Raw genomic sequence first — 22,652 nt, forward strand, 5'->3', positions numbered from 1 at the left:
CTCCATACAATTCCTTATCTGTAATATGGGGATGATGATACCAATAGTACTTCCCAGGGTTGCTGAAAGATTGAATGAGTTAGTACATATCAACATTTAGGACAGAGCCTGGCACACATAGGCACTTGATAACCCATTGCCATCGAGTCAATTACAAGTCATAGCAACTCTATAGGACAGAGTAGAACTGCCCTATAGGGTTTCCAAGGAGCAACTACTGGATTCAAACTGCCAACCTTTTGGTTAACAGCCAAGCTCTTAACCACTGCACCAATTATTATCATCATACTCTTTTAGGTCGTATCCTGATGAAATTGGACCAAAGCACTGGCCAAACTCCCGGTTTACGCATGTGATGAGACTACGGCAGGCAGCCCTTCGAACTGCGAGGGAAAAATGGTCAGACTACATTCTGGTAAAAGCAGATGTTTGATTTCTTGACCGCTGTTATCTAGAATGTGTCCAAATAGATTACGTAAAAACTAGGACCATGGGGCAATCCAAACAACCTCTTGTTTAGGCACTGCCACCCCCTTTTTAAATAAAGGCTCAATGGAAAATTTGGGAAACTTAATATTGGAATATCTAGATTTCATCTCAGACCCACTCCTGATATGCATTTTCAGTGAGTAAGTAAAGACATTCCTGAATCATTTGTTCTCTTTCACATAACGGGCATTAAATTAAAAAAAAAAAAAACTGCATTGTTTTAGTTCAGGGGAGAATGCTATAGGTAAAGAGATATAAGTTTGAATAACTTTTTGGAAGAATTTTGGAGATATGAGAAAATAATTATGTTAAAAGTGATTCAGATGAGCAGCTCTGAAATTCCATTCCTCTGTGTTCCTGGGAGATTTGGAGAATGGCATCTCTTGCTTGACCTCCTGGTCACTCCCAATTATGCTGGACTATAGTGGAGAGCTTTCCTCAAGAAGAGATTCCAACACTTTCCTTTGAGTGATGCCAGAAAGTGCTGGACTTGATGGTTAAGAGTCAATGCTGTTGTGTGCTTTTCGCCCGATGAACCTATCTCGATTGGGAAGGACAACCTCCTAAATCTCAAAGAAAGAAAGTCCCCTTTTCCCTTTGGAAAATTAACAAAGGGCGTTTTTCCCCCACCCATTTATGAGAACAAGATTCTTCATCTGTGCCCTCCAAAAATTCTTTTAATTCTTTTGTCAAATGTTTCCCTGTGTGAAACTAGAAATAACACCAATAAAGCAAAGCAAACATTGTTTCATTAAATTTATGAACATCTACTCTCTGTCACTGGAGTTGTCAATTCATAAAGGGAATTATTTTGACCTATGTCTCTCTCCAGCCCCTCAACCGCAACAAAAATCAGCCCAATACTTCATTACATACATTTTCAACACAAATAATTTCATAAATGTTTTCAAATTTTACTGATAATATTCAACATCATGTAACTGTTTAAATGCCAAGTAGTATACAAATGCTGAACCACAAAAATGTTTGGTAATCAGATTGACTGTCATAAGAATGAAAACTTCTGATTATTAATTATGTATAGAATCTGGTGTTACACCACCTTGTAAATGAATCAGGGCTAATACAGACCGCTGCTAGGAATAGGAAATAACTTCATTGGTTAGGATATGTTGATATAACGTACTTTAGACCAAACTTCTGCTTGTAACATTAAAATAGCACTAACACATGTATTTTGGGCCCTCCTGGCATTACTCCCCAAAACCTAAATGGATCGGTCCATCTGTACCAGGGTGTTTGTTGAATGGATCTTTAAGGGCTTGGGCCCATTAATATTTTATACTTAAACCACTAACCAAGGTATAGACTGGGTCCTAGTCAAGTCTGTGCTCAATATGATAGCACCAGCTCTTTGCTTCGTGCCTCATGTAGAGCTGAACACTTGAAAGTTGGACTGCAAGTGTTTTGGCTGATGGCATGGTGGCTTTCTCAAAAGCCACCCAGTCGCATGGATTTCAGTAGGGAGAACACATAGATATCTCATAAGCCAGTGAATCTTTCAAAAGTGCTGGGCGTTTATTTTTTAACCCAATACTGAGAAGTACCTTTTGACCTGACATTATCCTTTTCTTTTCCTAGTTCATAGATGTCGACAATTTCCTGACTAATCCAAAAACCCTCGATCTAATGATTGCAGAAAACAAAACCATTGTGGCCCCCATGCTGGAGTCTCGCAGTCTATATTCTAATTTCTGGTGCGGAATCACACCTCAGGCAAGTCTTGTGGGCAGTGAATTAAGGCCACAAGTTTTAACAAGATAGCACTGTGTCAACGGTAGCCCCAGTCACCACTTTCTTCATTCCTCCCTCAAAACATGCATATCATTTTGTTACTAGAGTAGGCATTTTTGAGAAAGGATGTAAATTCAGGTCTAGTGCCATAACCCAATGGGCTCCTCTGTATAAATGAATTATGATTAAATTATTCTAATAAGGTTTTCCTTAGAAGCTTTAGATTAAGTGACATAACATACTGGAATTTGTGCCTTTCTTCTCTCTGATTTAAGGATTCTAAAAAATAGTGGTCTTTTTTTTTTTTTTGTCATTGAAGACTAACATAAGAGAGCTGTAGAAAAAAAATTAGAAATGGAGAAAGGTAAGATAAAGATCATGTTAATCCCCACCACTGTAACAACACCACAGGTAACAGCTTGGCATATTTTTAATAGATATATAACATCAGGAGCCCTGTGATATAGTAGTTAAGAGCTTGGCTGCTAACCAAAAAGTGGGCAGTTCAAATCTACCACCTGCTCCTTGGAAACCCTATGAGGCAGTTCTACTCTGTCCTATAGGGTTGCTATGAGTCAGAACCAACTTGACAGCACCTAACAACAACAACATACAACATCAAGCAGCTGACTTTGCTTAAACAATATTTAAGTTGTTTGTAATTTTTAACTATTATAATAATCATTACCAATATGACCTTTTCTGTATTTAAGGTTATTTCCTTAATGTAGCTTCTCAGAAGTGGAATTACTGAGTCAAAGAGTATAGATGTTTCTATAACTTTTAATATATGTTGCCATACTTACTTTGAAAGAGTTCTAATAATTAAAACTGCCGAGGACACCAAAGGAGACATTCAGGCAGCTAACAGACACGTGAGGAAATGCCCGCAATTATTAGCCATTAGAAAAATGCAAATCAAAACTGCAGTGGGATATCATATCACCCTGACATTACTGACACTATTCAAAAAAACAGAAAATAACAAATGTTGGCGAGATTTTGAGGAGATTGGAACTCTTATGCACTCTTGGTGGGGATGTAAAATGGTACAACCACCATGGAAAATGATACGGTGCCTCCTTAAAAAGCTGGAAATAGAAATACCATATAATCCAGTAATCCCACTCTTAGGAATATACTCTAGAGAAATAAGTGTCATCACACAAATAGACATACGCACACTCAAGTTCATTGCAGCATTATTCACAATAGCAAAAAGACGGAAACAACCTGTGCCCATCAACAGATGGATGGATAAATAAACTATGGTACATACGCAGTGGAATACTGTGCAACAATAGAGAACAATGATGAATCTGTAAAACATCTCACAACATGGATGAATTTGGAGGGCATTATGCTGAGTGAAATAAGTCAGGTACAAAAGGACAACTGTTGTATGAGACCACTGTTATAAACACCCCAAAAAAAGGGTCACACACAGAAAGTAACAGTCTTTGATGGTTATGAGGGAGGGGAAGGGAAAGGAGGGGAAAACACTAACTAGATAGTTCGATAAGTGCTAACTTTGGTGAAGGGAAAGACAACACATATATAGGGGAAGTCAGCACAGCTTAACCAAGGCAAAGCCATAGAAGCTTCCTAGATACATCCAAACACCTTGAGGGACCGAGTTATTGGGGCTGAGGGCTGGGGACTGTGGTCTTGGGGGATATCTAGGTCAATTGGCATAACATAGTTTATAAAGAAAATGTTCTACATCCTTCTTTGGTGAGTAGCATCTGGGATCTTAAAAACTTGCAAGCGACTATTTAAGATATATCTATTGGTCCCATCACGTTCAGAGCAAAGGAGAATGAAGAAAAACAAAGACACAAGGAAAATATTAGTCCAGAGGACTAATGGACCACATGAACCACAGCCTCCACCAGCCTGAGCCCAGAAGAACTAGATGGTGCCCAGCTACCACCACCTACCACTACTCTGACAGGGATCTCAATAAAGGATTCAGTGGCACGGAGCAGGAGAAAAATGCAGAACAAAATTCAAAGTCACAAAATAACACCAGACTTACTGGTTTGACAGAGACTAGAGGAACCCCTAAGACTACGGTCCCTGAACAACTTTCTAACTCAGAATTGAAGCCGCTGGTGAACTCCACCTTTACAAAGATTAGACTGGCCTATAAAACAAACAATAACACACTTGATGAATGTGCTTCTTAGTAAATAAAGTGAGACCAAATGGACAACACCTGCCCAAAATCAAAGACGAAGACAGGAAGGGATGGGAAAAATGGACAAAAGGACAAGGGGAACCTGGGGTGGAAAGGGAAAGGGGGCGAATGCTGACACATTGTGGGGATTGCAACCAATGTCACAAAACAATTTGCGTACAAATTTTTGAATGAGAAACTAATTTGTGCTGTAAATTTTCACCTAAAACACAATTAAAAAAAAAAATGCCATGGATAGCTTGTGTTTACAAAATTTTTAATTTCCATTCTCTCTTCCCCACAATAAAATCTTCAAAGCCTAGAGGTCCATCAGAGTGCGTGCTTACTGTTGGTTACATTTTGTGCTTTAGTTAATTAGAGAGATAAATTAAATGGACCAATAGAGTGTATAACAATATAGGATAAAGAAGCGCTAAGGGCAGTGTTCCCTTCTGTTGTACATCATATAAAAACGAGGGGAAAATTGTATGTTAAATGTGTTTTATGGCCAAAGGGCTAAATTTTGAGTCTCTTCTTTATATTTTGTTTGGTTTTGGATGAAAAACGTTGCCAGCGATGTGCTGGTCAGCATTTAACAAGTTATCTAGGAAGAAAACCCCTAACTGGTAGTGTTTGCCCAGTTTTCATGGTATAAATATTCCCGCTATGGCCAGTTTCATGCTACCAACTTGACATCAGCTGGCTTGCAAATAACTCTGAGGTTTTGTTTTGACGCCACCAACAAGGGCGAGTTATCCTAGTGGCTGCAACCTCGGGGTTTTTATTATCTCCTTTTTTGCTTTAATCATTAAAAGCAAACAGGGAGAAATGTGCTGACTTGTTTTGCACTGTAAAAGTAAAACCTGAGCAATTTAGCAGGAAATTCTAATTTTTCTGCACCTGTTTTTGGCTTTCTACCACCCTCAGGTAGACTTCTGCGAGGGCAGGAATAGAAACGGCCAATGACTTCGTAAGCCCAAGGCAGGCCCTGATTTCCAGAGTCTTTAAACACATCCCAAACAAAATGACCCTGGTGCTGTCTGGTCAGTAAAAAGGAATTATGACCAACAGCATTCAGCTTATGTGGAAAAAGAGAGACAGACCTGAAGCACATCCATCACCTCCACTTGTCTACAGGAGGCATATTAATTCTTTCTCCCTCTCTGCTTCCTTTTTTCCTCCAAGATATCCAGTGATTCATCATTGCCATGAATTTTCCAAGCTTCTCATTTTGAAAATATTTCTCCTAAGTAGTCTAGAACTTTATATTTGGCATGGGTCCTTAGCCAGTCCTTTAAAGAACCAGATTCCCTTTATCCCTTGCCAACACGATCGTAAGCTGAAGTGTTAAGAGAACCCATAGAGGTTGCTAAGCAACCCTTAAGTTAAAGACTAAATAAAAAACTATAGTAATGATAATACTTTAAGTGGTGAATTAAAGTTTTCAAACTGCAATAGACCTTATCACATGTGGCCATAGACTTTATTACATGTGATCCATTCTACAGCCCTGTGAGGTAGACAAAGCAACTATTAACCTATTTTCCAGGAGAAGAAACTGAGGCTCGAAGAGGTTAAATATGGTCTAAGACCAAAGAGCTGGAAGATGCTTAAGATGGCTCTAAAACTCATATCTTCTAAGTCTTAATTTGTGATCTTTCTACATTATTGTGAGGTCAGTGTTAGGGTTAACTCAGCTAGAATGCTCTCGTAGACACTGAAGGCAATGTTGGAGAAGGAGAAGAGGCTAGGGTGCTGACTCTGCAGCAGAAAACGTGATCATAAAGTAATGTGGCTGGTTAATGAACATGCTAGAACTCATTCAGCCAGAATATCATGCCCTTCACAGTGCTGGCCTTCTGACACTTTACAGTCATTCCAGTGAGCCCGCCATTGCCCAGAAGAGTTTTGGAAATGCCTTTGAAAGCTTCTACATACTTTTAAATATGTTTTGTTGAGATAAATCTGCATAATTTCTGGAATGAACTTGATTTTTGGAAATAGTGAAATTATAATGGGTGCCACTGGAGTGAAACCTCTCTCCTAGACTACGTCCCATGTGGGCTAAGACGAGGGCTGTCTTATTTGCAGTCTCCAGCCTCTAACACAGTGCTTCAGTAGATGTTTGTCGAATGAATGATCAAATTTGGAAGGAAAGCATCTGAGTAATGGCAAAATTGTTGGAAACCAGTATGTACAAACCACAAAATAAGGAGACTGGTTGTTTTACGTGTTTACCCAGAAGGCAGATGCAAAAGTGGAATCCCTGAAAAAATGTGGATAGAATTTTGCAAGACCAACTACTCCTTCATTGCAAATACTTTTTTTCAACAATATAAATGGCAACTATACAGGTGGACCTCACCAGATGGAATACACAAGAATGAAATTGACTTCATCTGTAGAAAGAGACAATGGAGAAGCTCAGTATCATCAGTTAGAACAAGGCCAGGGACTGGCTACTGAACAGACCATCAATTGCTCATATACAAGTTCAAGTTGAAACTGAAGGAAATTAAAACAAGCCCACAAGAGCCAAAGTACAAACTTGAGTATATTCCACTGAATTTAGAGTAGATTTGACATATTGAACACTAATGACCAAAAACCAGACAAGTTGTGGGATGATATCAAGGATCATAAATAAAGAAAGCAAAAGGTCATTAAAAAGACAAGGAAGAAAGAAGAAACCAAAACGGATGTCAGAACAGAGTCTGAAACTTGCTCTTGAATGTAGGGTAGCTAAAGCAAATTGAAAAAATTATAAAGTAAAAGAGCTGAACAGAAAATTTCAAAGGGTGGCAGAAGAAGACAAAGCTAAGTATCATAATGAAACGTACAAAGACCTGGAGTTAGAAAACCCAAAAGAAAAAACACAGTCAGCATTTCTCAAGCTCAAAGAACTGAAGAAAAAAGTTAAGCCTCTAGTTACAATACTTGAAGGATTCTGTGGACAAAATATTGAACGATGCAGGAAGCGTAAAAGGAAGATGGAAGGAATACAGAGTCACTATACCAAAAAGAATTGGTCATTGTTCAACCATTTCAAGAGGCAGCATATGATCAAGAACCAATAGTACTGAAGGAAGGAGTCCAAGCTCCACTGAAAGCATTATTGAAAAATGAAGCTGTATGAATTGACAGAGTGGAATTGAAATGTTTCAATAAATGGATGCAAAGCTGAAAGCACTCACTCGTCTATGCTAAGAAATTTAGAAGACAGCTACCTGGCCAACTGAATGGAAGAAATCCGTATTTGTGCCCATTCCAAAGAAAGGTGATCCAACAAAATGCAGAAATTATTGAATAATATTACTATCACATGCAAGTAAAATTTTGCTAAAGATAATTCAAAAGCAGCTGCAGCAGTACATCAACAGGGAACTGCCAGAAAGTCAAGCTGGAATCAGAAGAGGATGTGAAACGAGGGATATTATTGCTGAGGTCAGATGGGCCTTGCCTGAAAGCGGAGAATACCAGAAAGATGTTTACCTGTATTTTATTAACTATGCATATGCATTCAACTGTGTACATCATAACAAATTATGGATAACATTGTGAAGAATGGAAATTCCAGAACAATTAATTGTACTCATGTAGAACCTGCAAGTAGAGCAAGAGGCAGTTGTTCGAACAGAACGAGGGGATAATGCGTGGTTTAAAATCAGGCAAGGTGTGCGTCAGGGTTGTATCCTTTCACCATACTTATTCAATCTGTATGCTGAGCAAATAATCCAAGAAACTGGGATATATGAAGAAGAAGGCAGCATCAACATTGGTGGAAGGCTCATTGACAACCTTCGATATGCGGATTATACAACCTTGCTTTCTGAAAGTGAAGAGGACTTGAAGCACTTACTGATGAAGATCAACGACTACAGCCTTCAGTATGGATTACACCTCAACATAAAGAAAACAAAAATCCTCACAACTGGATCAATAAGCAATATCATGATAAATAGAGAAAATATTAAAATTGTCAAGGGTTTCGTTTTGCTTTGATCCATGACTAACACCCATGGAAGCAGCAGTTAAGAAATCAAATAACTTATTGCATTGGGCAAATCTGCTGCAAAAGACCTCTTTAAAGTATTAAAAAGCAAAGATGTCACTTTGTGGAGTAAGGTATGCCTGACCCAAGCAGTGGTATTTTCAATTGCCTTATATGCATGTGAAAGCTGGACAATGAATAAGGAAGACCAAAGAAGAATTGATGCATATGAATTATGGTGTCGGTGAAGAATACTGAATATACCATGAACTGCCTGAAGAATGAAAAAATCTACCTTGGAAGAAGTACAACCAGAATGCTCCTTAGAAGTGAGGATTTCGAGAGTTCGTCTCACTATATATGACATGTTATCAGGAGGGACCAGTCCCTGGAGAAGAACATCATCCCTGGTAAAGTAGAAGGTCAGAGAAAAAGGAAGACCCTCGATGACATGGATTGACACAGTGACTGAAACAGTGGGTTCAAACACAGCAATGATTGTGAGGATGGCGCAGGACGGGCAGTGTTTTGTTCTGTTGTACATAGGGTCGCTATGAGTCAGAACCAACTCAACAGCACCTAGTAACAAGAACAACATCTTTGTTTAATCCTTTTAGACACACACCCTAATAGATAGTATTATCATCCTAGCTTTACAGTTGAGGAAATATGTACAGCAAGGTTGAATATCTTGAGTAATACCCACAGGCAATAAATGGCTGAGGTGAGATGTGAACTGAGGTAGTCTGATGCCAAAAGCTGTGCTTTTCACCACTATGCTATTCCACCTCCTAATGTAATCATTGGAGTCCCTGGGTGGCACAAACAGCTAAATGTTTGACTAGTAGCTGAAAGGTTGGTGGTTTGAACCCACCCAGAGTTGCCTTGGAAGATAGGCCCGGCGATCTCCTTCTTGAAAACCCTATGGAGCAATTCTACTCTGCACGCATGGGGTTACTATGAGTCAAAATCAACTGGATGGCAACCAACAACAACAACAACAATGTAGTCATAGTTTATCTTCAATCTTGTTTGCTTAAAATATACTTTTACATAATTATTAAATCAGCTATGCTGAAGTCAAAATAATTTCTGAAATCAAGAACCTTTGAGGGTTGTTTTATATGTAGAGAATATTTCTTGAGCTCAGTTGAAAATTCCTAGGCCAAAAGAAGAAGTGTGAGGGAGGTGGCTTTGCTTGGAGCTCCGTTACTGGGTGCTGGCTTAGAACAAATTGGCCTAGCTGATGACTGGGAGAGATGCAGCCCTCGGGTCAGATATCACAGCTCACCTACCTCTTTTACAGGGCTTCTATAAACGGACCCCCGACTACCTTCAAATTAGAGAATGGAAGAGGACAGGCTGTTTTCCTGTCCCCATGGTACACTCCACGCTCCTCATTGACCTCAGGAAGGAGGCCTCTGACAAGCTGATGTTCTACCCCCCACACCAAGACTACACCTGGACCTTTGATGACATCATGGTCTTTGCCTTCTCCAGTAGGCAAGCAGGTACTATTTGTGTTTGGTTTTACTGCCTCCGTTGAAACACTGTAAATGACCAGCTCCTTTGCTTTGTGCATCTTATTAGAAAACTCCTATTTAAGGAAATAGGCTTCCCTTTCAGGTAGTGTTAGAGGCACTTAATTGTCTGCAGTAACCACACTCACACCCACTGTGAGCACCAATGACCAAGAGCCAGGACTGTCCCCTGCCTAGGAATCCACTATCTTTTTTGGGGGGTGGGTGGAGTTGGGGTGGGCACAAGCACAGGGAGAAGTCAGTCATGGGCAGGTGACTGGTTTTCTATGGTGCTTCTGCAATGCTATTGTTCATGATGGGGGTCCCTTTATTAATTAGGAAACTATAACACAGGCCCAAAACAATACTGGCAAAGATCTCAATGGAAATTTATTTCTTTTCAAAAAAGTCTGAGGTGGTATAATGGCTGTGCTCCGCAAAGTCTGAGACCCAGGCTCCTTCTATATTGCTTCTCTACTCTCCATGAAGTGTTGTTCCTGGCTACAGGATCTAAGATGTTTCACCACTATGGAGGCCTTCCAGTCATGGAGCCAAAATTAGAGGGAGTAGGCGCTCTCTTTCCATTTAAGAGAAATGTCTTAGTCAAGGTTCTCTTGAGAACCAGAACCAGCAAAACAAACAACAGCTCTCTCTACATACACACACACATATATAATATTATATATGTTGTTGTTAGGTGCCTTGGAGTTGATTTTCAACTCATAGCAACCCCATGTGACAGAGTAGAACTGCCCCATAGGGTTTTATAGGCTGAAATCTTTATGGAAGTAGATCGCTAGGTCTTTCTCTCTTGGAGTTGCTAGGGGGGTTCAAATTACCAACCTTTTGATTAGCAGCCAAGCACTTAAATGTTGTTCTACCAGGGGCTCCTATACTATATAAAATATATATGGTAATATATAATGTGTACATTATATATATTCTATATTGTATTTATGGTAATATATAATACAATATAATGTATTATTAATTATAATATCCATTGTACATAATATAAAAAAATATATTAAAAAATTTTTATATATATAATATTGTATAAAATATACATATAAAGAAAGATTTATTTTAAGGAATTGGCTCACGCAATTACAGGGGGCAAGCAAGTCCAAATCTGTAGGTCAGGTGACTGGCTAGGAATTTCTGCAGTCTTGTGTCACCAGCTCTGTAGGTCCAGAGATGGGAAGAATAAGGAGTTCGGTAAGAATGACTATTTGTAGTCTGGAGGGAAACCCTGGTGGTGTAGTGGTTAAGAGCTATGGCTAATCACCAAAAGGTCAGCAGTTCAAATCTACCAGGCGCTCCTTGGAAACCCTATGGGGCAGTTCTACTCTGTCCTTTAGGGCCACTGTGAGTCAGCATTGACCTGATGGCAACGGGTTTGGTTTTGGTTGTTGGTAGTCTGGAGACAGAGTACAACCTTTTCTTCTTAAGGCCTTCAACCAGTTGGTTGAGACCCACACACATTATGGAAGGTAATCAGCTTTACTTAAGGCCAACTGGTTTAATCACATATAACTACTTCATAACAGCAACTAGACTAGTGTTTGACCAAACAACTGGGCACCTTAGCCTAGCCCAGTTAACACATAACATTAACCATCACAGGGGACAAGACACATCACTTCTGTGCACATCACGTTGACAGGACAACACCTAGCTCTAAGACAGGCTCAACATGCACTGTTTATTCTATCACCAAAGAAGGAGGAGAGAGCAGATATTTGGAGACAACCAGCAGCTCTGCCATAGTCCCCAAAGCCAGGCTAAAGTCTGAACTGCTGGCAACACATTTCCAGTGGGGTGTGGACAGTCAGAGAAAGACGAGTCAGTAGGAAGGAACACTTCTCCAGTTTCACCCTGCACATGCAGCCTGGGAGGGCATAATTCACTAAAGCAGTTCAACAGAAACACACCACAACCCTAAAGGAAAACTTCATACTCAGTATAATTCAGATGTTCCTGATGGAAGTCAGGTCTCATTACCAAAGTGCCAGAAACGTGCCACTTAACCAATAGCAAAAACGGGTTTAGAAATCAAGAAGATGGTGAATAAACCTACTGTCACCATATAAGTTAGGCTGAAAGAAATCATACAAAGACCCCAGGCAGTTGAGGCAGGTTGCTGGCAGCTGACACTATTACCGGTAACAGAAATTCAAGCTGCAACTCACACAGCTGAGGCCATCTTTAAAGCCATAGTTGTCCTCACTCCTGAGTGTTAGATTTGCTAGAAATGGGTGCATTTGGAGGAAATATGGAAAGCTTATTTTTTTCTCCCTGGCTGCTAGAGCAATTTAGACCCTTTGGCCAGGTGTAGACATTTTTTAGGCCTTGTGCCAGGGCAAAAGCAAGGTTCTTATCCTCAGGTGGATTGGAAGTTTTCATGAAGGTTCTTACGTCAGTGTTAATGGAAACTGCTTCTTTCAGCTTGGTCAGTGATTTGCTCTGACTTCTCCAGGATGGGAAGCAGAGTCAGGGCATTCTCACTCTTCAAGTTGTGCCAGTCCCTCCGCTTCAGTGCTGTAAGTGTGGATGTTCCAGGAAAGTGAGCAATTAACAATTACAATAATGATCATCGCCTAACAGAGTCTTCCTTTGTATGTCACTGCACAAAGCATTACTGTGACCCCACACACTAAGTTATTATGATACATTTAAAAAAAACCCCAATAACCGGATATTTGGGCTGGAAGAGTGACACAGACTGGGCAGGTATTTTTCAGCTCTTCCCTCAGCTTGTTCACAGGACTTCATGCTTTACTGGTCAGACTTCCCACAGGCCTTTTCCAGAACACTGAAAGCAGGTGCATTCTTGATTGGTGACTCAGTTGGAAGAGAGAAAATGAAGGCGAGAATCAATCCACAAGCCTTTACTATCATGCCTAGCATTGTGCCAGGCTCTTTGTTAGTTGAGATAAGACCTTCCTGTGGGAAAACAGCTAACAGGATGAAGTAGTAAAAGCCAAGGTCCAGATGAGTGGTGCTGACTCTGAACAGGACAGGAGACGAGGCAGGAAGCAATCACTGTCACTTGGGAGAATGAATGAGCCCTTCTGACATTTCTGTGGTTCTAAGTAATATTATATATCTTGAAGCATTTTAAGGAGAGACAAGGATAAGCCCAAGAATATCATGTGCAGATCATTGAGTTTCTCTCAGATCTTCCCTTTTTCCATCCAAAACAAAAACAAAGCATTTCTCCTTTCCCTTAAGACTTGATGAAAGATTATTTGAATTCTTTTGTTCTTGCTCTTATAAAGCTCCCTAGCTGTGTATCCCCCATTGGAACATAATTTTTAGAGCATCAAAAGGAAATAAGGGTCTACGTGTCCCTGGCAGGACCATCTAACCACAAACCATGGTCCTTAATCTTTCACCTCAGACTCCGGTCATTATCACATGTGAGTGACAACTGAGAGGATAATCGCATAGTGCTGTTGTGCAGGAGGCGTGGCTGCCTGATTAGCCCAAGAGGAGAGCACTGTCAGTCATGGACAGGCTCTGTGGCTATTATGAGGCTGGGTCAAGGGTTCGTATCTCATTGTGGCCAGTGGTCCAGGCTTTATATCATGTCCACAGGAAATATTCTTGGTGCCAGCCAGTCATCTTCCAAATGTCTGCTGTGAATCAAAAGAGGCAGGAGATGAGGGCATGACTTGGAAAGTCACAGCTTCTCTGAGCTTAATTTTTCATCACCCAGGATAGAGATAATTATGTTAATCTACAATGTTAGGATACCATGTGAATTCAAGGAAATGTTTGTATCTTCATAAGAGAAGCAAAGTCCTTTAAAGTATAGTATGATTCATCTTTCTTTTTCAAATGAAAATAGTTTTCCCTAGAAGCAACATTCACTGTGAGTGCCTGGTTCCTTGATAGAGTTTATCTAATTATCAACACGTTTCCTCTTTATATATTTTTAAATCAAATTATCCATGCATATTGTTTAAAGAGTTCAAGTAGTTCCCTAAGGTTTATTATAAAATTAGAAGTCCCCTGTATATCACCCCCTGCATCATTTCCCTTTTCTAGAAGGCAACCACTTTTATCTCTTCTAGATGATTATATTAATATAATATTTGAATCCATGTTTCTAAATAACATGCTTGTATTGCTGCTTCTTGATTTTTTGTTTTTATTTTAGACATTATCTATTGGCTCTCCATTACAGAAGATGAAGAATTAGTTCTCTCTCCTTCTTTTGTCCCCTCCACGCAAGCACGTGCTTCCCATCACCCCATCTTCTCAACATAGTTATATGGTAATTTAAGATAGATTTATTCTCAGTGTTTATGTTGTTATAATCATGTAAATTAGAGATTCAGACCAGTTCCTCCAGGTTCAGTCATGGCCAAGGAAGCGAAACCAGAACAGACCCAAATTTTTAAAATGTTTAAAATTTGGGTGAACTGGAATAATAACTGAAATGGGAAAAATTATGAGTCGAAGCCCTGCTAGGAACCTAATCTCCCTCTTAGAAAACAAGGGCAGCATACTCGTTTCATAGCAACCAAATCTCTTGCCCATCAGATTTTGAGCAGAGTTGGAAACAGCAGGGCCCTGCTCAAAGACTGTGGCCAACAGCATCACTTTGAGTGTGCATTGCCCTCCACAGTCCTGCCAATAATCCAGCCTCACAGATCAGGTTCCTGAAAGGGCTCACTACACCTCTTCCAAGTCTCCTGTTCCAGGGCTTCTGCCATAACTTTCCCCATCCCAGTTATCGTTCTTGATCACCAAAGTTGTAAAACTTTGGGTCTGTTCTAGTTTTGTTTTGTTGGTCATGACCAAACCAGTTCAAACCGATTCAAAGCTTTGACGTAAACTCAATTCTAAGCCAAGACATTTAGTACACTATGGTTAATTTTCCTGTCATGTCTAACTTAATAATTGCCTTGGGGGGCGGGGGCTTAGTTTTATTTTTACTAATGCAATCCAAAACTAGTAACTAATTGTCTAAAACTCCTCTCAGGATGTTCAGATTCATCATTTGTTCTTGTTGCATGTTTGTGAAGCTCTCTCTCCTAGAGCCTTCTGAGATACTGTAATCTGATGGTACCACAGCATCAACCTAGTACTCCCTTCTCTTCTGTTTTGTATCAAATCTCCTGTTTTCAGTATTCCAAGTCTATCTCATTCTTTGTAATATTCTCCCCTTACCTACTTCTTCTTTACATCTTCCAATAACTTTCTGAGAAAGAGTAATAAGAAGTAAATATTTTAGGACTTGCATGTCTGAAAATGCCTTTTTGTGTACCTTCACACTTGATGGATAGGTTGGCTAGGTATCATATTATGTTTTTACTGAAGCATTGGAAAGTTAAATGGTAAAATGGTTTAGCAAATTAGGGTAGACTGGCAACCAAAATATTACATCTTTTTCCTTTCACTTCCTGAATTCATCATGATTTTGCAAGAGGGTGCATTTCGGTTTGATGTTCCCCAGAAGCATTCTTGTGAGCAAACAGCAGAGCTAGTGAGGTGGAAGTTCACTTGAAGGCAAGCGGAGTGACGGTGCTTGGTGAACCAGACCTGATTTGAGCCAGATTTAGTAAAGGAGGGGGATAAAGGTTTTTTTTCTTTTCTCATTCTTCTCTGCTAATGCCATGAGACAGCTTCACATGATTTGGCATCTGATGCAGCTGACCTGAGGAAATTCCATTGCAAAAAATAGAGAAGTGGCTATGCAAATAATTCTTTCTCTAAAAAGCACTAATGATTATAGCAATTAACAAATCAGAAACTTGGACACACGGACCAGAGCTTGGCAATCTTAAGCAATCTTTTCCTTAGTCAGCACTGTCAGTTACTGAATCTGTATGAGACCATCTTTATTCCCATATCCCTAGCTGTCTGGTTGATTATAGACGCTTTGTAACTCTCTGAATTAACTTGCTGGGGCAGTGAAAACAAGCGTTGAATACCAGAGGGTTGTGGTATATTTCTGGTATTGTCTTCCGCAGGTTCTTAACTGGATGCAAAATACAGGCTTTGTTTTGTTCCTTTTTTCAGCTACTATAGACATTTCATGTCTGTTGGTTGATTCCAAGTCCAGGTTTTTGAAGAGAAGAAATAAAACCAAGAAGAGTTGTAGAAATTAATTTTTTTTTTCACTATTTGCCTAGATTTAGCTTTAATAATCTGTCAGGATTTTTCTGTCTGCTTTCATATCAAACATGGATTCCATTCCTTATTTTCTCCTTATTTCCTGTAGGTGGATTATAGTGTTCCGTTCTGCTCCCTGGAGCAGGAATTCCTTGCCTCCCTTTTGATCCCTTCATGCCTTTAGTGTTCATTTCAGGCCAGCAGTGTGGTTTTTCTTCAGAGAGAAAAAAAATCAATTTCCTATGAGCTGAAGAATGGCCCAGTGTTTTTATTGGCCCCTAAATGCCATGTTTTACTTTCTTAATAAAGGAGCATTTTTGAGGTCTACAGACAGTACCTGGGACAGTTACATGTGTGATTTCAGTGTCAGGCCGCTTCAGCCACACTCGGACCTCCTTTCTGCCAATTGTCATTATAGAACAAAAAATTGTGGTTTCTGATTGGTCTGCTTTGTCCCTTTCTTGGGTTCCCAGGCATCCAGATGTACCTCTGCAACAGAGAGCACTATGGCTACCTGCCTATCCCCCTGAGGCCGCATCAGACCCTGCAGGAGGACATCGAGAACCTCATCCACGTCCAGATAGAAGCAATGAGTGAGTGACCCAGGAGCAGGGGTGACGGCTTGTTTTTCATTTCACCAGTCACCATACAACTACTTCTCCCTCTTCCAAGGCCCTCACATGCCACCAGTCTGCCTTGGCTCAAACATAGAGATCCATTTGTTTGTTCATTAATTCATTCCTCAAAAGTTTTCCATATGAAATATGAATATTACAGGGTCTTTGCCTTCAGAGAGCTTCTTGTCCAGGTGGAGAGCGGAGTACACAAGTACACTTGTCACAAAACAGTGTTTTGTGGTATGGATTGAAACTTGACTCTGCAGCTTTCTAATTATATGACCTGGGACAACTAATTTAATCTCCTTAGTTGTAAGCGGAGGTAATAGTACCTTACAAAGTTTTTGTACAGATTCCCCATGATGTGGGCAAAAATCCAATAGCAACAAGAATGATTGTGACTTCAATTTAATAATCGCTTGTGATCTAACAGATACCATGCTAAGCACTTTTTGTATATTGTTTTGTAATTGTTACAATAACTCAATAAGGGATTTTATTATTCCCATATTAAAGGTGAGGAAACTGAGGTGTAGAGAGGTTAAGTAACTCGCCCTGAATCATTCCACTAAACAGATGACAGATTAGGATTTGAACCAAGCCTGTTTTCTCCAAAGCTCACATCCTAAACATTGTGTTGTTACTGCCTCTGGGCCTTGTGTGATGGCAGAATTTGTAAATTGCTCAATAATCAGCATATGTTTTGGGTATATTTACTATTATGTGTACTGTACAACAATTGCTAAAAAAGAAAGTAACTGATCCACACTGTCTAGGGGAGAATGTCAGGAATAGCTTCCAAAAGAGGGACTATTTATAATAAACATTCACACAACATTTGAGAAGTTGTGTTGTTCATCACTAGAGCATAAGATGGGCATGTGCAGGCGGTGGGGATGGTTGGGGAGGCACAGTGGGAAGTGAAGCTGGAAAATGGGCAGAGACCCAGCCAGAAGGACCTCTAATATATAAGAACATGCTTGGACTTTTCTGAAAGAAAGGGGAACCTTTCAGAGGATTTTAACAGAGATAAGTCAGGTTGAAATTTGGATTTAGGAAGATCCCTCTAGTGATAAGAGAAGGATGGATGGAGCAGGAGGGGAACAATGGGTGCTGGTCTCAGGCCAGAGGTGAGGAAGCCATTTTGGACGATGCATAGCAAACTAGACAAAAGATGGTGAGGATCTAGGCTGGGACAGTAGCAGTGGGAATGGAGAGAAAGGACAGATTGAGACACTAAGATAGACTTGAAAGAATTTAGACTAGAGTTGGCTGTAAAGAATGAGCAAAAGGAAGGCATAGAGAAAAACTCCCCATTTCTGACTTGGGTGTCTGGGATAGTTGTAGGAACTTTAAATGGGGAACAACATGTTGCCTGTATCTGTTTCCTGCACTAAATCATAAATTCTTTTTCATTGTGTTAGTCTCAGGACCAGTAGTCACCCAGTAAATGTTTGTTGAATGATTGAATGAGTGAATTCAGTTGGAGATGTTCAGTAAGTGGTTGGATAGATGAATCTGGAACTTAAGTGCTATCAGGCCAAAAAATGTCGGGTTGAGTTTCATCAACCAGGTAATGTGATAACCTAGAATTTCAAGAAAGCAGGTGCGTGAGATGTGGAAGGAAGTACAAGTAAGATGAGGTCTGAAAAAGGTTCAGTGGCTTTTTCCATTAATGCCCGTAGCAAGAATGGTTTCAGAGAAGTGATAGGAGCTGACTCAGAATTCAAAGGGTTAAGAAGTAATTAAGAAGTAGGGAAATAGAAAAGGCAGAGATTTTTCTTTCAAGAAATGTGGTTGGAATCAGAAGGTGAGAAAGACAGTAATAATTAAAAAGACTCATCAGAGTATTCCTTTAAACAGCAAGCTGTCCAGCTGAATTTAAACAGGATGCTTTTTGCAAGACATTCATTAACGGGATTTACTGGGGACATATTGGTGGTGTCGAGCAAGATACAGGTACGGACCATATTCAGGAGGTAGGAGAGCAGCGTTCCTGCTGTTACAACCTTTGATGCTGACATGCATGATACTTTGCAACCATTTAGCCTTTCCTCATCTCATTATCCCTGGGTTTGAAAGAAGAAACAGGAGCTCGCTCTCAAGTACAAAGAGAATTATGAGGATAATTAAAATAAAAATAGTGTTCTTGAGGGGGTAGATTAGAATTGAGTAAGGAGCTGGTTCGCTATGTCAGTATTTTTTTAAACCAGCCCTTAGGAATGTCTTCTGTGAATTTCTTTACCACATAGTGTTTCTGCCTCCTTCTCTATCTTCTAGGCCCTAGAGGGGGAAAGTTGTGTGGTGGGTGGTACAGAGGGGTGGTCTTACTGCCCTCTATCCCAAGTACCTAGCACAACACATGACAATTACCAAATCAAACCAAACCCGTTGCTGGCGAATCGACTCCGACTCATAGCAACCCTTACCTGGTACCAAACAAATATTTGCTGAATGCATGAATAAGTAAATGAATGAACACTGTATTGCAAAGAGCACTGAACTTGAAACTGTAATAATAGACATTAACCCATGTCCTGTCACTTACAATGAGCTTTAGTTCCTTTATCTATACATTAAGCATAGTAACACTGACTTTTCAGGGTTGGAAGGAATAAATAAAATAATATACATCAACTCTACAAAATAATGAAGCATTGCTGCTATTATGATTCCATTCACTGCTTGGTAGTGTGGTATTGTTCTGCCTTTTATCATCCCTGTTTCATTACTATCTGCCTTGTAATTTTATTAAAATTTCGGAGTATGAATTTTAAACTATAGAAAATAATTGGGATAGCACATATTTGGAAAATAAAATTTTCAGGGTAATAATACTAAGGTATAGAATGGCTCATGTAGAATTAAAAGGTTGGGAATGATGAAATCATATCTGTCAAGTAACCTCCTCTAGGGGAAGATGGATGAAATAGTGTCTGCAACCCAATGGTCAGTAAATAAATGGCTGCTAGGAGTCCTGGTGTCGCAGTGGTTAAGGGCTACAGCCGCTAATCAAAAGGTCAGCAATTCAAATCCACCAACCGCCTTGGAAACCCTATGGGGCAGTTCTGTCCCATAGGGTGGCTATGAGTTGGAATCGACTTGACGGCAATAGGTGTGGGTTTATGATTTAATTGGGGGGATAAGACAGATATAAAAGGACACTGACAATACAGGATAGTGTGGGGCAGGTGCTTTGTGAAAGGAGCAGATATAAGGACAGTAGGAGTTTGGAGTGAGGAGAGATTGCTGTGAGCTAGTGTAATCCAGGAGAGCTTCAAGGCCTAATGATTCTTAAGCTGAGATGTGAGGGAAATGTGGATTTTAGACAAGTGTAGTGATATTGCGAGGATGCTACAAGCCGAAGAAACAGACTGACCAAAGACGTTGTTCAAGAGCATTCTCACCCCGAAAGAGAGTTGGCTTAAAACAATTGTGGTGGTGGTGTTAAGTGCCATCAAGTCAGTTCTGATTCATAGTGACCCTAAGTACAACAGATGGAAATACTGCCCAGTCCTGTGCCATCCTCACAATCATTGCTATGCTTGAGCCCATCATTTCAGACAGTGTGTCAATCCATCTCATTGAGTGCCTTCCTCTCTTTTGCTGATCCTCTACTTTACCAAGCACGTTGTATTTCTCCAGGGACTGGTCCCTCCTGAAAACATGTTGAAAGTACGTGAGGTGAGGTCTTGCCATCCTTTCCTCTAAGGAGCATTCTGGCTGTACTTCTTCCGGGACACATTTCTTTGTTCTTTTGGTAGTCCATGGTACATTCAATATTCTTAGCCAACACCATAATTCAAATGCATCAATTCTTCTTTGGTTTTCCTTATTCATTGTCTAGCTTTCATATGCATGTGAGGCAATTGAAAACGCCATGGTTTGGGTCAGGCACACCTCAGTCCTCAAAGTGACATCTTTGCTTTTTTAAAACACTTTAAAGGAGTCTTTTGCAGCTTGAAAGAGTAGAAGAGAATAAAGTTTGAGAATTTGGATTGGCTTCATTGTTGCGGTCCTTGAATGCCCAGATAAAGAATTTGGGACCTCATCCTATAAAAAGTAAGGAGCCAGTGGAAGTTTTAAAAAAGAGAATCAGGCTATAAGTATTTATTAAACACATTCTTTGTTCCATGTATTGTTCAAAATGCTAGGGATACGGCAGTGAATAAAACAGACAAAATGTCTGCCATCAAAGAATTTATATTCTAACAGAGTGAGATGGACAGTATAACAAGGGAGCAGCCACGAGAATATTTGGGGGAAAATTGTCCCAAGCATAAAGAACAGCACATGCAAAGACCATAAGACAAGAAAGAGCTTAGGGCATTTGAAGAGCAAAAGGCCAATCTGGTTGGGGTATAGAGAATGAGTTGAATGGAAGGAAATGAGGTCATGGAGGAAGAGTCCAGGCATGCAGAGCCTTGTAGGCCACAGTGAGGGATTTGGATTCTAAGAATTTGAATTCTATTCTAAGAATAATAAGAAACCATTGAGGAGTGGCATGATGCAATTTATGCATTTAGAGAGATCACTCAGGCTGGTTGTGCATATTATAGTGTAGAGGACAAAGGTGGAGGAGGGAGACCAATGCATCTCTCTTGGTAATAGATAATGGTAGCTTGGATGCAAGCTGTAGCATCCAAGGAAGGTGGCGAGAAGCCAATGGATTCAGGATGTATTTTTGATGGTAGAGCCAAATGACGGTACAGAGATGTGGATGCAGCTCATGAAAGGAAGAAAGGAATCAAGAATGAGTCCAGGATTTTGGCCTGGAATCTTGTATACTGTTAACTGAGATGGGAAAGGCTTCATGGGGTAGATTTGGGGAGGAAGTTTTGGTCATGTCAAGTTTAAGATATTTGTTAGATATCTGAATGGAGAGGTCTGGAAATAGTTGAATATATGAATCCAGAGATCAGGGGAGAAGCTCCAGTTATAGGTAGACATTTGAGAGATATCAACATAAAAAGGACATTTGAAGCCTTGAAACAGGGTAAATTCATGTAGAAAGAGAACATAGAAAAAAGAAAAACAGAGATGGGCAGATCCCTGAGGGAGAGAAACAGCCAGAAACCCTGGAGGAAAAGCTGGCAAGTAAATTGGCACAAAAACTTAAAGAAGTGTTTTGAAAAGGAGACAGATGGATGGCTGCTGAGAAATCAAGTATGTTGAGGATAGAGAATTGATTTTTGATTCTGTCAGGATAAAGGTCTGTGATGGCCTTATTAAGAGCCACTTAAGAGCAACAACAAGAACAAAAATCCATTGGAGTAGGTCAAAGACAGAGAATGAGGAGATGAGAAAGTGCAGTCTTGTGATGGGGACCAGAGAAATGGGTGGTAGCCGATAGTGGATGAGTGATCAAGGGAGAGATATTTTTGTTTGTTTTTAGGATAGGAACATTACAGCATGTTTTCCAACATAGAAGAAGAACTTGATCATGTAGAAGAGAAGAATATAATTTCAAGACTGAAGTCTTTGAGAAAACAAGAGCAGTTTTAACCCAGAACAATACTGGAGAGGTTGTTCAGATAAGAACAGACATGCGTCCTCCCCTAGAGTGGAGAGAGGGCAGAGTGTGTAGGTAGAGATGCAGCTGGGTTTATGGGTCCGAAGTGAAAGGAAGAGGTAGGTCTAATTTGATTTTAAATATGTTCTGTATGAAAAAGTTAGACCAGCCATCATCTGGAGAGAGGTGTTGGATTTCAGGAGACAGGAGAAAGCATAAAATTTACTGGTAAAGTAAATTTACTAAGGAAATGGTGCCATCGACTAAAAAAAAAAAAAAAGAGTGAAGATAAGATGTGATGAATGTGAACGCACTAAACAGATTTTAAAGCCCTTAAATGTCTGGTGTGACTGTCACGGTGGAGGTCAGAGCTGTGCTTGAGGAAGATTATTTTGACAACAGTGTGCAGGATGAGTTAGAATGAAGCAAGACTGAGTGCACGGAAGTTTAGAAAATTTCAAGA

At 40.0% G+C, this 22,652-nt stretch overlaps 1 protein-coding gene across 5 annotated transcripts in view; it reads left to right on the forward strand.

The window, feature by feature from the left end:
- The window catches only part of COLGALT2 (collagen beta(1-O)galactosyltransferase 2), a 134,713-nt gene that overhangs the window by 81,110 nt on the left and 30,951 nt on the right, over positions 1 to 22,652 (forward strand). For all 5 annotated transcript variants that reach the window (XM_023549192.2, XM_010590949.3, XM_064276523.1 and 2 more), the window contains 4 exons: positions 298 to 415; positions 2,092 to 2,226; positions 9,721 to 9,925; positions 16,534 to 16,653. In XM_023549192.2, the coding sequence (XP_023404960.2) occupies positions 298 to 415; positions 2,092 to 2,226; positions 9,721 to 9,925; positions 16,534 to 16,653 (578 nt within the window). The remainder of the gene's footprint in view (positions 1 to 297; positions 416 to 2,091; positions 2,227 to 9,720; positions 9,926 to 16,533; positions 16,654 to 22,652) is intronic.

Source organism: Loxodonta africana, chromosome 25, assembly GCF_030014295.1.
Source record: "Loxodonta africana isolate mLoxAfr1 chromosome 25, mLoxAfr1.hap2, whole genome shotgun sequence".
NCBI lineage: Eukaryota > Metazoa > Chordata > Mammalia > Proboscidea > Elephantidae > Loxodonta > Loxodonta africana.